Source organism: Lichenostomus cassidix, chromosome 5, assembly GCF_008360975.1.
Source record: "Lichenostomus cassidix isolate B80296 chromosome 5, HeHo_3.0, whole genome shotgun sequence".
In the NCBI taxonomy this organism is placed as follows: domain Eukaryota; kingdom Metazoa; phylum Chordata; class Aves; order Passeriformes; family Meliphagidae; genus Lichenostomus; species Lichenostomus cassidix.
The window spans coordinates 1,166,680-1,178,742 of record NC_139486.1 but is presented as its reverse complement, the minus strand read 5'-3'; the positions used below and the strand labels follow the sequence as shown (position 1 = coordinate 1,178,742).

Here is a 12,063-nt window from a genome sequence, read left to right as displayed (position 1 = left end):
TCCCCTAAAATCCTGAGCAGTTCCAGTCTCTGCTCACAGCAGAACCAGCAGAATTCTCCTTCAGGAACAATTATCCATCGCTGTCCTTCCCAGGCTGCATGATCTTGATCCTCATTTTTGGGATGAATCCACATGGAGCAGCCTGGCTGTTCCATCCCAGGATTTTTCCCTGTCACTGACAGGTTTTACTCCATGGCCACATTTTCCTTCAGGCTCCCAGGGATCCAGAAGGGACAGCAGCACCTGAAATCCCAGGGAAGAGCTCAGGAATGGTGAGGTCACCACTTGTAGGAGCTCCTTGTCCATCTCCATGGATTGTCCTGGAATCATGGAATAATTTGGGAAGGGACAAAGCCATCCAGCCTCCATGAGCAGGGACATGTTAGTGGGATCAGTCACTCAGAGCCCCTCTGAAGGATTTCCCTGCAGCTTCTTGCCTCTGCCAGTGGCTCTCTGGCAATTAATTAATCTGTCTGATCCATTAATTAAGCTGGAATTGGATCCATCAGGAGTTCAGAGCTCGAGTAGAACTAAGGACACCTAGAAAATACAAGGAATAAACAAATTAAGCTCGGAAATTTTGGTTTTTCTTGGAAACAGCTGTTTGGTCCTCTCTCTGTTCTCCTCTAGACTGCATTGGATCTTGGATCCTATGGAATTACAGTGGAATTACAAGAGTCCAGCCTGGTTTTACCATCCCCAGCACCAGAAATGTCTGCCTAGGGAGCAGCTGAACAAGAAATAAAAGGACAACAGAGCAGTGACCCTCCTGCCACCCCACCTGGTGCTGAGCCAGTAGCCTGGGGAGATCCTGGGGAGATCAGATATTTTATTTTATTTTATTTTATTTTATTTTATTTGATCAGCAGAACCTCCTCACCCACAGCCCCTGCCCATCCCCCGGGGTGACAAAGTGCCTCTAAAATCTGCCACTCGAGTGTCACTGAAGGTTTTCGTTCTCCAAGTGTCACCTTCCACTTTAGGAAACTGCTGGGAGTGGGAACTGATTTTAAAGCCACTTGGTGCAGGAATAGGGGAACATTTGTTGTTCCCATTTAGGATTTAGGTAACTTTTTATTCTGCAGGAATAGGGAAACATTTTCTGTTCCCATTAAGGGTTTAGGTAACTTTTTATTCTGCAGGAATAGGGGAACATTTGTTGTTTCAATTTAGGATCTAAGTAAATTTATTCTGCTGGAATAGGGAAATAGTAGTTGTTCACATTTAGGATTTAGGTAATTATTCTGCAGGAATAGGGGAACATTTGTCGTTTCAATTTAGGATTTAAATAACTTTTTATTCCACAGGAGAAGGGGAACGTTTGTTGCTCCCTTTTTATTCTGCAGTAATAGGGGAACATTTTTTGTTCCCACTCAGGATTCAAGGAACTTTTTATCCAACAAACAAGGGGATAAAAAGCAACCTGTGAAGCTCCAGGAAGCCTGAGATGCCTCGGGAAGAGGCTGAGCCTTCCAGAGCTCTGCTGGTGCCACAGCAGCACCTGCTGGGGGAGGGTGGCTGGCACAGCTGGGGACAGCCTGGCACGGCTGGGGACAGCCTGGCACAGCTGGGGACAGCCTGGCACGGCTGGGGACAGCTTCTCCCTGTGCCTGGCACCCCTTTCTGCCCATCCCATGGCTCATCCTTGGCTCATCCATGCTCCTTTTCCCATGGATTTGCTCACCTTTGCTCACTCATTTTGCACAAGTAGAAGCAGAGGAAACAGCCTCAGGCTGTGCCAGGAGAGCTTCAGGTTGGATATCAGGGAGAATTCCTGCCTGGAAAGGGTTGTCCAGCCCGGGGCAGTGGTGGAGTTCACATTCCTGGAGGGATTTCAAAGTGGATGTGGCCCTTGGGGACATGGGGCAGTGGTGGCCTTGGAACAGTTGGGCTCAGTGATCTCAGAATGTTTTTCCAACCTGAACAATCCCTTGATTCCATTCCCTACTCCTGACATCTCCCTACATCTTGGGGGAAAGAAAACCACCAAATTCTTATTTTCCCCTCAGTCCTTTGGATCTGGATTGCTCGTGGGAACAAACCCCATGTTCCCAGTGCCTGCTGTGTCCCCATTCCCCAAAACCTGTTAATTTTTTACCCTCTGGCTAATTCCAGCTCCACTTGACAGCAGAACAGAACAGACAGCTCAGTGAGACTGTGGCAATAAATAACTGGGTTGGAAAAGGGAAACCTTGCCAAAAACCCACCCTGAGCAAAGGTTTGGGACTTTTTCTCCCCAGAATTAGAGAGTGGAGAATCAGGATTGGAATTTCGGGGGAGCTGGAGCCATGGATGGGATGGGGACAGAGAAACACCTCCCTGCTCTGGGCACTGTTACTCACATGTGACCCTCAGCTGCAGCCAGCCTTGGGATTTATGGCATTGTCCTGGAATTCTGTATCTTAATGGATAACCTTGTCCCTGCTGCCCCCTTTGCTGTTTCCAGCAACAACATCCATAAATCCAGGGAATCATCAGGAGCTCCTGGCTGCCCTACAGTGCCAGGCACTGCACAGTGCCATGGGAAATGAGGATTTGAGGCTTTTGAGGGATCTTTGCATCTGGGACAGGGACAGAGCTCTTATCAGCTGTCACTGCCCTCGTGGGCTCTGCTCTTATCTCAGCAGGGAGCAGCTCTGGCAGTGCTGATATCTCTGATTTTCAGGAAAAACTGAGGGGAAAGGGTGAATTACTGCAGTTGCACAGGGGGTTTTGTCCTGGATCTGCTTTTTTCCCTCCCAAAGACGATGTGCTGTGCAACTCCTTCTCCTTCCTCTCAGACACCTCCAGAAGTCCCCATGGGAAGCAGGGTGTGCTTTTCCTGCTTTCTTCCTGGCAGTGGGAAGCCATTCCCTGTGTCCTGTCCCTCCAGCCCTTGTCCCCAGTCCGCAGCTTCCAAGTCCCAGCTGGAATGGGTGATTCCCAAGGCTGAGGCAGGCTGGGATTGGATAACTCAGACCCTTTGCTCTCCTACACCCTGGGAAGGTTGGAATTTGGATGAGCTGCCAACAGGGATTGTCCAGGGATTGATCCACATGGACAAATTCCAGAGGGAAAATTCCCATCCTGACCCCATCTGGCCACGGGGCTGCAGGCAGAGCTTTTCCCTTGGGATCTCAGGGATATTGGGATCTCAGGGATATCAGAATATCAAGGATCTCCTTCCCCTGAGCCAGGGGAAGGTTGTGATTCCCAGGGCAGCCAGAGGTGCCAGGAATGAGAGCCTGCAGGACCCATCCAGCTGGGAAAGGCTTGGATCCAAGCAGGATCCAGGAGCAGCTCCACTGGCCAGGCTGGAAAAGGACAAATCCATGATTTTTCCTGATCCACACAAGGCTCTGTCACTCTTGACCTCAGCTGAGGAGCCACAAGCCAGGTGAGCTGGAAAATCCAGGAGGAGGAACCTTTCCCTATAAACAATGTTTTCCTTCTTGGAGCAACGCCTTTTCCCAGTTTGGTGCATGATTTCACTCTGCTCCAGCTCTCCTGGGAATTCTCCTGTGCTCAGAACCTGCTGTGGCACACAAGGACATCACTGAGAATTAATAATGTTTTATTAATATTGGGAATGTTTTATTAAGCAGTTGTTGTTTTCTTTTAATTTTTTTTCCTTTTTTTTTCAAAGTATAAAATAATTTTTCCTCTGGAATTTTTTTCCCAGTGGAAAAAACCCTTCCCACGTCTGCCTGTCCCACCTGACAGGAGCTATTAAAGCCTTCAAACCAGCCGAAAGCAGCACTTTGGTTCCTGTGAAAGTCCCAGATTTCAGCTCTGATTCCTACCAGGCTTGTCAGGACTGCAGACATGGAGCAGATCCCGGGGGAAAGCTGGAATTGCTTCTCGCTGGGACAAGTTTGTTGTCTCTGTCCCTCGGGGTTGGAAATCGCCTTGGATGATTTTTCCTGCAGGCTGTGTTTTGTCAGCCCTGGTGTTCCAGCAGAGGAGGGGAGGGAAGGACAGGAGGAGAGGAAAAGCTCTTGGAGGAGCTGCTTTCCCACAGGGAATGTCTCTCGGTGGTTCAGGACTGCAGATCCATGAGGAAAGAGGAGTTTCCAGGAGTCACCAAAGGAAAAGGAGGGCGGGCAGTGATCAAATCAGGATTTTCCCTCTCTTCACCCACAGCATTCCAAGCCCTTTCCCAAGAAAAGCTGGACACTTCCCACCATCCCAGGCTGCTCCAAGCCCCAGTGTCCAACCTGGCCTGGGACACTGCCAGGGAATTTCCATGGATTCCTCTGGATTTGCTTCTCATCCTTCTCATCCTGTGTCCTTGGGCATCACCAGCTCACTCTGAGGGATTCCTGCTCTGTGGGACTGCCAAACTCCTCCTGAAAATAGTTCCAATATTGCTTTTGGAACTGTTAATGCCAATCCCTGTGGAATAAACCCCATTTTGATGAACATCCTGTGACGCCAACTGCATTTTGGGGTCAGATTTCCAGTTCTGAGCTGATTTCTGGGTTGTCCCAATCCTTCATGATTCACAGCCATTTATCCATGAGCTGGAGAAAACCAGCAGCTAGGCTGTTATTAAAAAATGGGATTTAAGGTGAAATAATCCTGGAAAGGAAAAGCAGAAGTGGCAGTGGGGAAATGCTGGCTGGGAGGGATGGTGGGAGAGCACTGGGGAGCTCTGGGATGACTCCAGGGACACACAGGGATGGGGAATCTTCCCTGAGGCTCCTCAGGCAGCTGAGAACTTCACCCCAGAAATGTGGTGATGCCTGAGGATTTTTAGCTTCTATTTTTGGTGTATCTGTAGTTTTGGTGTGTAGCTCTGGGCTCTCTGGAAGGGCTAAAAATCTCTGCTCTCAGCATTTTAGATAAAATTCCTCTCAGGTGGAAAATCCAAGGAGACTTCGCTGCCTCAGAGCCCCAAAATATATAAATAACAGTGAATTGGGGAAGCAAAGTTGGGGTGATTGACATCATCAGCTGAAGGTGTAATTGGATAATTAATGCTGATATGTTAATGGACAGAACTTACAAAATGTGAAGAATTCATGATTTGTTGTCCATTTTGGGTGTAACTTCTGGAGTAAGCTTTGTCTGCCCTGAATGTAATTGAAGGCCTTTAATAAATTAATCTGCTTTTTATTCTCCTAACTCTGCCCAGCCTCTCTTTCAGGTAACCCTGTTCAGTCATCCCTGGCATCTTCCACTCCCCACAATCCACAGACAAATTCCTTTCCCACAGACAATTCCCAGCAGGAAATCCCTCTTTTCCCCCAGTGGCTGACCTCTCTCTTTCCCCATCCCCAGTGCCACCCAACCTGACGGTCCCTCAGGAGAAGTCCCCGCTGGTGACACGGGAAGGTGACACCATCGAGCTGCAGTGCCAGGTGACCGGCAAGCCCAAGCCCATCATCCTGTGGTCACGGGCGGACAAGGAGGTGGCCATGCCTGACGGAGCCCTGCAGACAGAGAGCTACGATGGGATCCTCAGGATTGTCAACGTTTCCAGGGAAATGACAGGGACTTACCGCTGCCAGACCAGCCAGTACAACGGATTTAACGTCAAACCCAGAGAGGCTTTGGTGCAGCTCATCGTGCAGTGTGAGTAAACCTTGATCTCCCCTTGATTTGCTTCTTTTAAATCAAAAAAAAAGGTTGATTTATTCCTCCCCTAAACAAACAGCAGCAAGAGTCTTGTGGCTGTTACATATTTGATGCGGTGCTGTTTGTCTCTGTAGTTCCCCGAATCCATGATTCTCATGTAAATATGGAAGTAAAAATGACATAGGAGTCTCATTTATGGCAAAGAGAAAAAAAAAAAAAAAAACCCGAGCGTGAGGCAATCATTATTTTCCCCACAGCTTTGAATTCCTTGACACGGGAACAAGCAGATGAGAGAGGAGGACATATTTCTCTAAATGCTGAGCTGATCCTCAGCTCGTTTGTTGCTGCTGTGTAAAACAAGGAGGGGAAAAGGAGGGCAAGAGCTCTTCCCTGGGAGCTGATCTGCATCCAGATCCTGCCTGCTCTGCTCTGCCGGGAATGAGGAGGGGAAAGGGAGGGAATTGGTTATTTTTTTATGTTGGAAATCTGCGGCGTTTGTCGGTGGAATGTGGAAAAATGGGTTTGAGGTGATTTTGGGGGAATAACAGGGGGATAGTGAGCTGAGGAAGTTCCCTGGCTGGATGGGATATTGGGAAGGAATTCCTGGTTGTGAGGGTGGGATGGAATTCCCAGAGGAGCTGTGGCTGCCCCTGGATTTCTGGAATGAAAAACAGGATTGCTTTTCAGGTGGACATCACTGCGTTTCCCTCGTCTGCCTTTTCCTTCTGTGCTCCATAAAAAACAGAGCCAGGGAACTCTGGGAAAGGGATTTCTCCTGCAGGAATTAGATTGGGAATGGAGCAGAGCTAATTAGGGGGAAAGATGAGGCTGAGTGAGGATCTCAGGTGCTGAGTGGAGCAGCAGAAATGAGTTATTCCCATTTTCCATCAGCTGGAGAGTCCAACCCTGAGTCTTCTTTCCTTGATTTTGGATTTCTTTGCAGCTGGGAATGGGAAAAGGAAATTTTTCTGCCTCGGAAAGGCAGTGCTGCCAGGACTTCATTCCGGTGTTTTATGGAGTGCAGCTCTCACTGATTCCACTCTCAGATGTCCCAATCTTCCATCAGCTCAGCTTTCAGCAGCTCTGTGACCTCTTTTGGGGCCTCCAGGGAAGAGCTGCAGCCTGACACGTCCTCAGGGCTGATCATCCATGGGTTTGTGTTTCCTGGCTCTGTTTTGCATCAAATTATGGATGCAGTTGATGGAGGGTGTGGGATCAGCAGAACTTCCAGCAGAGCTGATTCCTGGAGATCCAGCTCTGCTTTGAATCCCAAAGTCAAGGCTGCAGGGAGGGTGGGAAGTTCTTCTCCCTTGGGTTTCTCCTGGTTTGGCTGGATTAGGAGTGAGTTCATCCCATGGAAACTTGGGAATGAGGGGTCTGAGAGGGAACAGCCTCAGGCTGGGCAGGGGAGGCTCAGGGTGGACAGCAGCAGGAATTTCTCCATGGAAAGGTGGTCAGGAGCTGCCCAGGGAGGTTTGCAGTGCTCATCCCTGGAGGTGTCCCAGGAATTCCTGGCTGTGGCACTCTTGGACTCGATGGTCCTAAATTCTTTTCCAGCCTCAGCAATCCTGGGATTCTGTGGCTCTGGGAATGAGAGCCACCATGGAAACAGTGGAATGTTAGTCATTCTGAATGAGGAGGGAGAAAGTGGCTTCTCTCTCCCCTTTTTCTGACACAAATTTCCTGTGAAATGTAGAAAACTCCTCTTCTGAGGATGAGGAGTTCCAGCAGCTTCCCCCTTGCTCAGGACCTGAGGCAGTTCCTGGTGGATCCATGGGATCATTCCTGTTGACTTCCAAAACCCAAGGGATGCATTGCTTGGATCACTTTTATTTCACCACCTTTACCAAACCCCCTCTTTTTATGGAATTTTGTTCTGCTTGAGGCGCAGAATTTTAATTATTGTGCGAGAAGAGGCACAACTTGAAAATGGTTCCAAGGAGTGGGAGTTAAACAGGTAATTCCAGGAGGTTTTCCTTTCATCCCTTCGTGTTTAGAATTCTGCTCCCTTTATTCACATCCTGGCAAGCGGCAAATTGGAGATGAATGGAGAAAAATTATGGAAAGCTTTGATTATTTTCCCCGTGGGAGGAAAGTTTTTATTCCCAACGACTTGAGCAGCATTTCCCTGCCGAGGGTGGCATTTAACCAATTGTCATAAAAACCGGTTCTTTTCAGAATTTTGGAATATTTATCCTAAATGCTTCCAGCAGTGATGAGCAGGGAAAGATATTTAATGGAACATTTTTATTGAGGGAATAACTCATGGATTTCGCTATGGATGTGCTGTGTGGAGACATTCCCACTTTTTGGGAGGAAATTCTCCTTAGCACAGCAGGATTTGCTGCCCACTTTAATTAATAAAGAGATTTTCATGGAATTATGGAATATGAAATAAAAGGTAAATTCAAAGATAAAGGAATTTTTTTTTTAATTTGAACCCCCCATCTCATGAGTTTTTTGTTTTCCTCACCTCTCTTTTCTGCTGTCATCCCTTTATCCCATCTCAGCATTGTCAGGATTCCAGCCTGGGGGTTCTTCAGGAAAATAGTGGATTTTTGGCCTTGGCCACAGTTTGGCCTTGAGCTGTGGTTCAAGATTTTTGACTTTTCACCTTTACCCTAAATCCTAAAACTTGTGTAGAAAAATGAAAATCCTGGAGTCATGGAATGGCTTGGATTGGAAGGGAATTCCAAACCCATCCCATTCCAACCTCCTCCATGGGCAGCAACAGCTCCCACTTGGTTGCTCCAAGATGAGTCTTCCATGTTGTTTGGTTTCCTGTTTGGCTGAGATGGGATACTGGGATGGAATTCTTGGTTGTGAGGCTGGGATGGAATTCCCAGAGGAGCTGTGGCTGCCCCTGGATCCCTGGAATCAAAACCAGGATTGCTTTCCAGGTGAACATCACTGCATTTCCCGCCTCTCCCTTTTCCTTCCGCGCTCCATAAAATCCTGTTTACAACACAACCTCCTCCCCAACCCCATCCATCTCCAAACCCTTGGAAAGCCTCGTAAAACATCCCAGATATTTCATGGGAGCCTGGCTGGCAGAGCTTTGGATTTTTAAAAACAAAAATCTTTCTTTTTAGATAAATCTCGGGATGCTCTGGCTTTCCCATTCTGTCAGAGCTCAGGTTTATTTGCATCGTCCTTCCTCGGTGATAAATTCCAGAGAACTCTGGGAAAGGGATTTCTCCTGCAGGAATTAGATTGGGAATGGAGCAGAGCTAATTAGGGAGGAAGATGAGGCTGAGTGAGGATCTCAGGTGCTGAGTGGAGCAGCAGAAATGAGTTATTCCCATTTTCCATCAGCTGGAGAGTCCAACCCTGAGTCTTCTTTCCTTGATTTTGGATTTCTTTGCAGCTGGGAATGGGAAAAGGAAATTTTTTCTGCCTGGGAAAGGCAGTTTGGCAGCTCAGGAATGTGCTGTCGAAATATCTGCCTGATGAAATATTTATATGCAAATATTGTATTAATAATGAAAGGGAAGTTGTGGCGAGAGGATGAAGTGTTCTCCATGCGAAACAGAGCTGGAATTAATGAGCGAAAAACTCGTGGAATTTTGGGAAATTAATGAAGAGGAGCTTTCTGAGCATTCAGGGTGGCCAATCCATGGGGGAATGTACCAACTTCATGGAATTGTCTTGTGAATGGGGATTGTGAGCTGGGGGGAAAATCCCAAAGAGTGAAATCTGCCAGATTATAAAATTTTAATTATGAAAACTCATTAAAATGGGAAAACCAAGGAATCTGAGAAATCAAGTGGGGAAAATATCTTTTTTTTTTTTTAAATAAATCTGTTATAAATCTATTTTTAAGTAGCTCGAAATGATAAAGGAAATGAATATTTGCATTTAAAATTAATATTATTTACATCATGTTTTTTCCCCTTACGATTGAAGATTTGAGTAGAAAAAGCTGATTAATATTCAGGACAAACATTATATAACCCAATACATTCCCAGGCTGTTGCATTTATTACTTTCTGAATGAATTCTTTCTCAGAGATAAAATTTGGGTTTCATTTGGGCTCTTTGTGGTGGGAGAAAGGAAAGCCTAAAAAAAAATAGTTTTAGAACTGGATCTAATTTTTTTTTTAATTCTGGGCCATTTTTTCCTTTCTCTTCCAAGTATGGAAATGAATAAATTACATTAACAACTTGAAGATATCAAAATAATGGTGCTCCCGTTGCTTTTATAATTTGATTTCTTCTCTAAAGTGGTTTTCTCCACCCTGGTGGTTTTATCCAAGGAATTCCACATTCCTGCCCAAAGGATTTTCCCAGGATATGGCAAAGGTTGATGCTGCCAAGCTGAGATTGAAGACTCAACCTTCCTATGGGGATATTTATTGATATATTTAGAGTTTTATAGACAAATGTAGAGAATATATTTAGAGTTTTGTAGATAAATATAGAAGGATTTAGGCACTCCAGATGGATAATTCCCTCTATCCTGGTGTTTCACCTGTGGATCATTCCCAGCTCCTGAATTCCCAGTGCAGAAATTTCCCAGAAAACTGTAAACCAAACAAAATTCTTCTCCAAGATCCTCATCTGATCGAGGCAAATTTGGGAATAACCCAAAGACCATTGTGGCTTTGTAAGTGATTTATCCACATGGAGCAAGGCAGGGGAAAAAACATGGAAATCATGGATGGCTGGATGGGGAAAGTGAAATCCCAGGAGCTTTTTGACATTTAGCAAGGTCAGAGGAATCTGTGTCTGGTAAGCCAGGGAGGTGATGAATATGCAAACCCTGGCATGGTGGGAAATTTAAATGAGAACCAGGGCAGTTGAATTTTTTTCTTATTTAATATTAAGATTATTATCACGGAGAGACCTTCCTGAGATGTGGCTTTTCCTTGTCAGAAATAAAAAAAAAAAATCCAGAGCACTCCAAAATTTGATGTATAAATGGAGACGTTATTGGGGGGAAAATGGGATTGTTCATATTGGGGTTTTTTGGGAATTGGTGTTGGAGATGATAATCTTGCACTGTCTGAGGGCAAGGAGCAAAGAGTCTTCCAGACAAAAAAGTTTGGGTTTGGAAGAAGAAAGAATGAGTGGGAATAAATTTAAATATTCCACAGAAATATTTAAAATAGGAAGGATCAGAGCTGGGTGACTTCGGTTGTTCCAAACTCCATCCAGCCTTGAACACTTCCAGCTTTATTCACAATTAGTAACAATTTAAGAAGTTGGATTTGATGGGAAAATGGGAATTCCAGCCCAAAAGGGTTGAGGGAAATCCATGAGATTCTTCATTAGACCTTGTGGAATTCTGGGATATCCAACTCCACCGTTATCTTGGGAAGAAGGTGAACAGCAGGATGAGAGGGAATGTTGTAGTTGGAATATAAAGGAGTTAAACCTGGCAGTAACCAAGTCAACACCAATCATGGAAAGAGAAATTGGAATAATTAATTATCCATAAGCTGATTTTTTTTTTACCATTTCCATATACACAGCAGAAGTTGCTGAGTAAATATATTTCTTTGTTGTCCTGTAATACGTTGGAGATTAATTCCTGTAATTACACAAAATAGGGATTTCAACAGAACTCTGGCTGCAAAGTGCAGCATTAAAAATTAAGATGATTTGGATTGACACAAATAATTCTGTCCATGGATGCTGCTGGAATTTTCCCAGCTCTTTTTTAGCTCCATCAATCCCTCTCCTCCTGTCTCATTTTCCAAAGTTTTGGTTTCCAATTGCCTCATAAAGCAGAGTTTTGAAGGAAATCCACAGATTTAAAGACAAGCTGCTGCTTTCCCTGTTCTCTCTCCCGAATCCTTTGGATTTTATTCCCAATTCCAGCAGTATTATTCAGACCTGTTGTCCATTGCTGTTAATAGGGAGGTTTGCAAATCGTTTCACCTGTAGAGGCAAAATGGAGTCAGCAGGAATATTTCTTGCAGCAGGAATGAAATTAGAGCTCCTTTGTTCTCCCACATAATCAGGTTTTCCAGTGAAAACAGGCCAGAGGATGCTGGATTTGGGATTGGAGCTGCTGGATGCTGGGAAGTCTGGGAGGGTTTGTGGGAATGATGATTTTTTTGGAGAGATTTTCCTTGGGTTCCGTCAGGCTTTGAGGAACCACAGCAGGGGTGAAATCACTGAAAGCAGGAGGAGTTGTGATTGGAATTGTCGAGGTTGGAAAATCTCTCCAAGATTAGCAAATCCAACCATTCCCAGCACTGCCAAGGCCACCACTGCCTCATGTCCCCAAGTGCCACATGCAGGAATTCCTTGGACACCTCCAGGGATGAGCACTGCAAACCTCCCTGGGCACTTCCAATCCCTGACCATCCTTTCCATGGAGAAATTCCTGCTGCTGTCCAAATTAGACCTCCCCTGCCCAGCCTGAGGCTGTTCCCTCTCCTGCTGTCCCTGTTCCCTGGAGCACAGCCTGACCCCCCTGCTGTCCCCTCCTGGCAGCAGCTGTGCAGAGCCACAAGGTCCCCCTGAGCTCCTTTGCTCCAGGCTCAGCTCCTTCCC

General features: G+C 46.0%; 1 protein-coding gene across 1 annotated transcript in view; it reads left to right on the top strand.

The window, feature by feature from the left end:
• The window catches only part of MDGA2 (MAM domain containing glycosylphosphatidylinositol anchor 2), a 222,688-nt gene that overhangs the window by 155,505 nt on the left and 55,120 nt on the right, over positions 1–12,063 (top strand). The window contains exon 8 of the mRNA XM_085060885.1: positions 5,263–5,556. Coding sequence (XP_084917011.1) covers positions 5,263–5,556 — 294 coding nt within the window. The remainder of the gene's footprint in view (positions 1–5,262; positions 5,557–12,063) is intronic.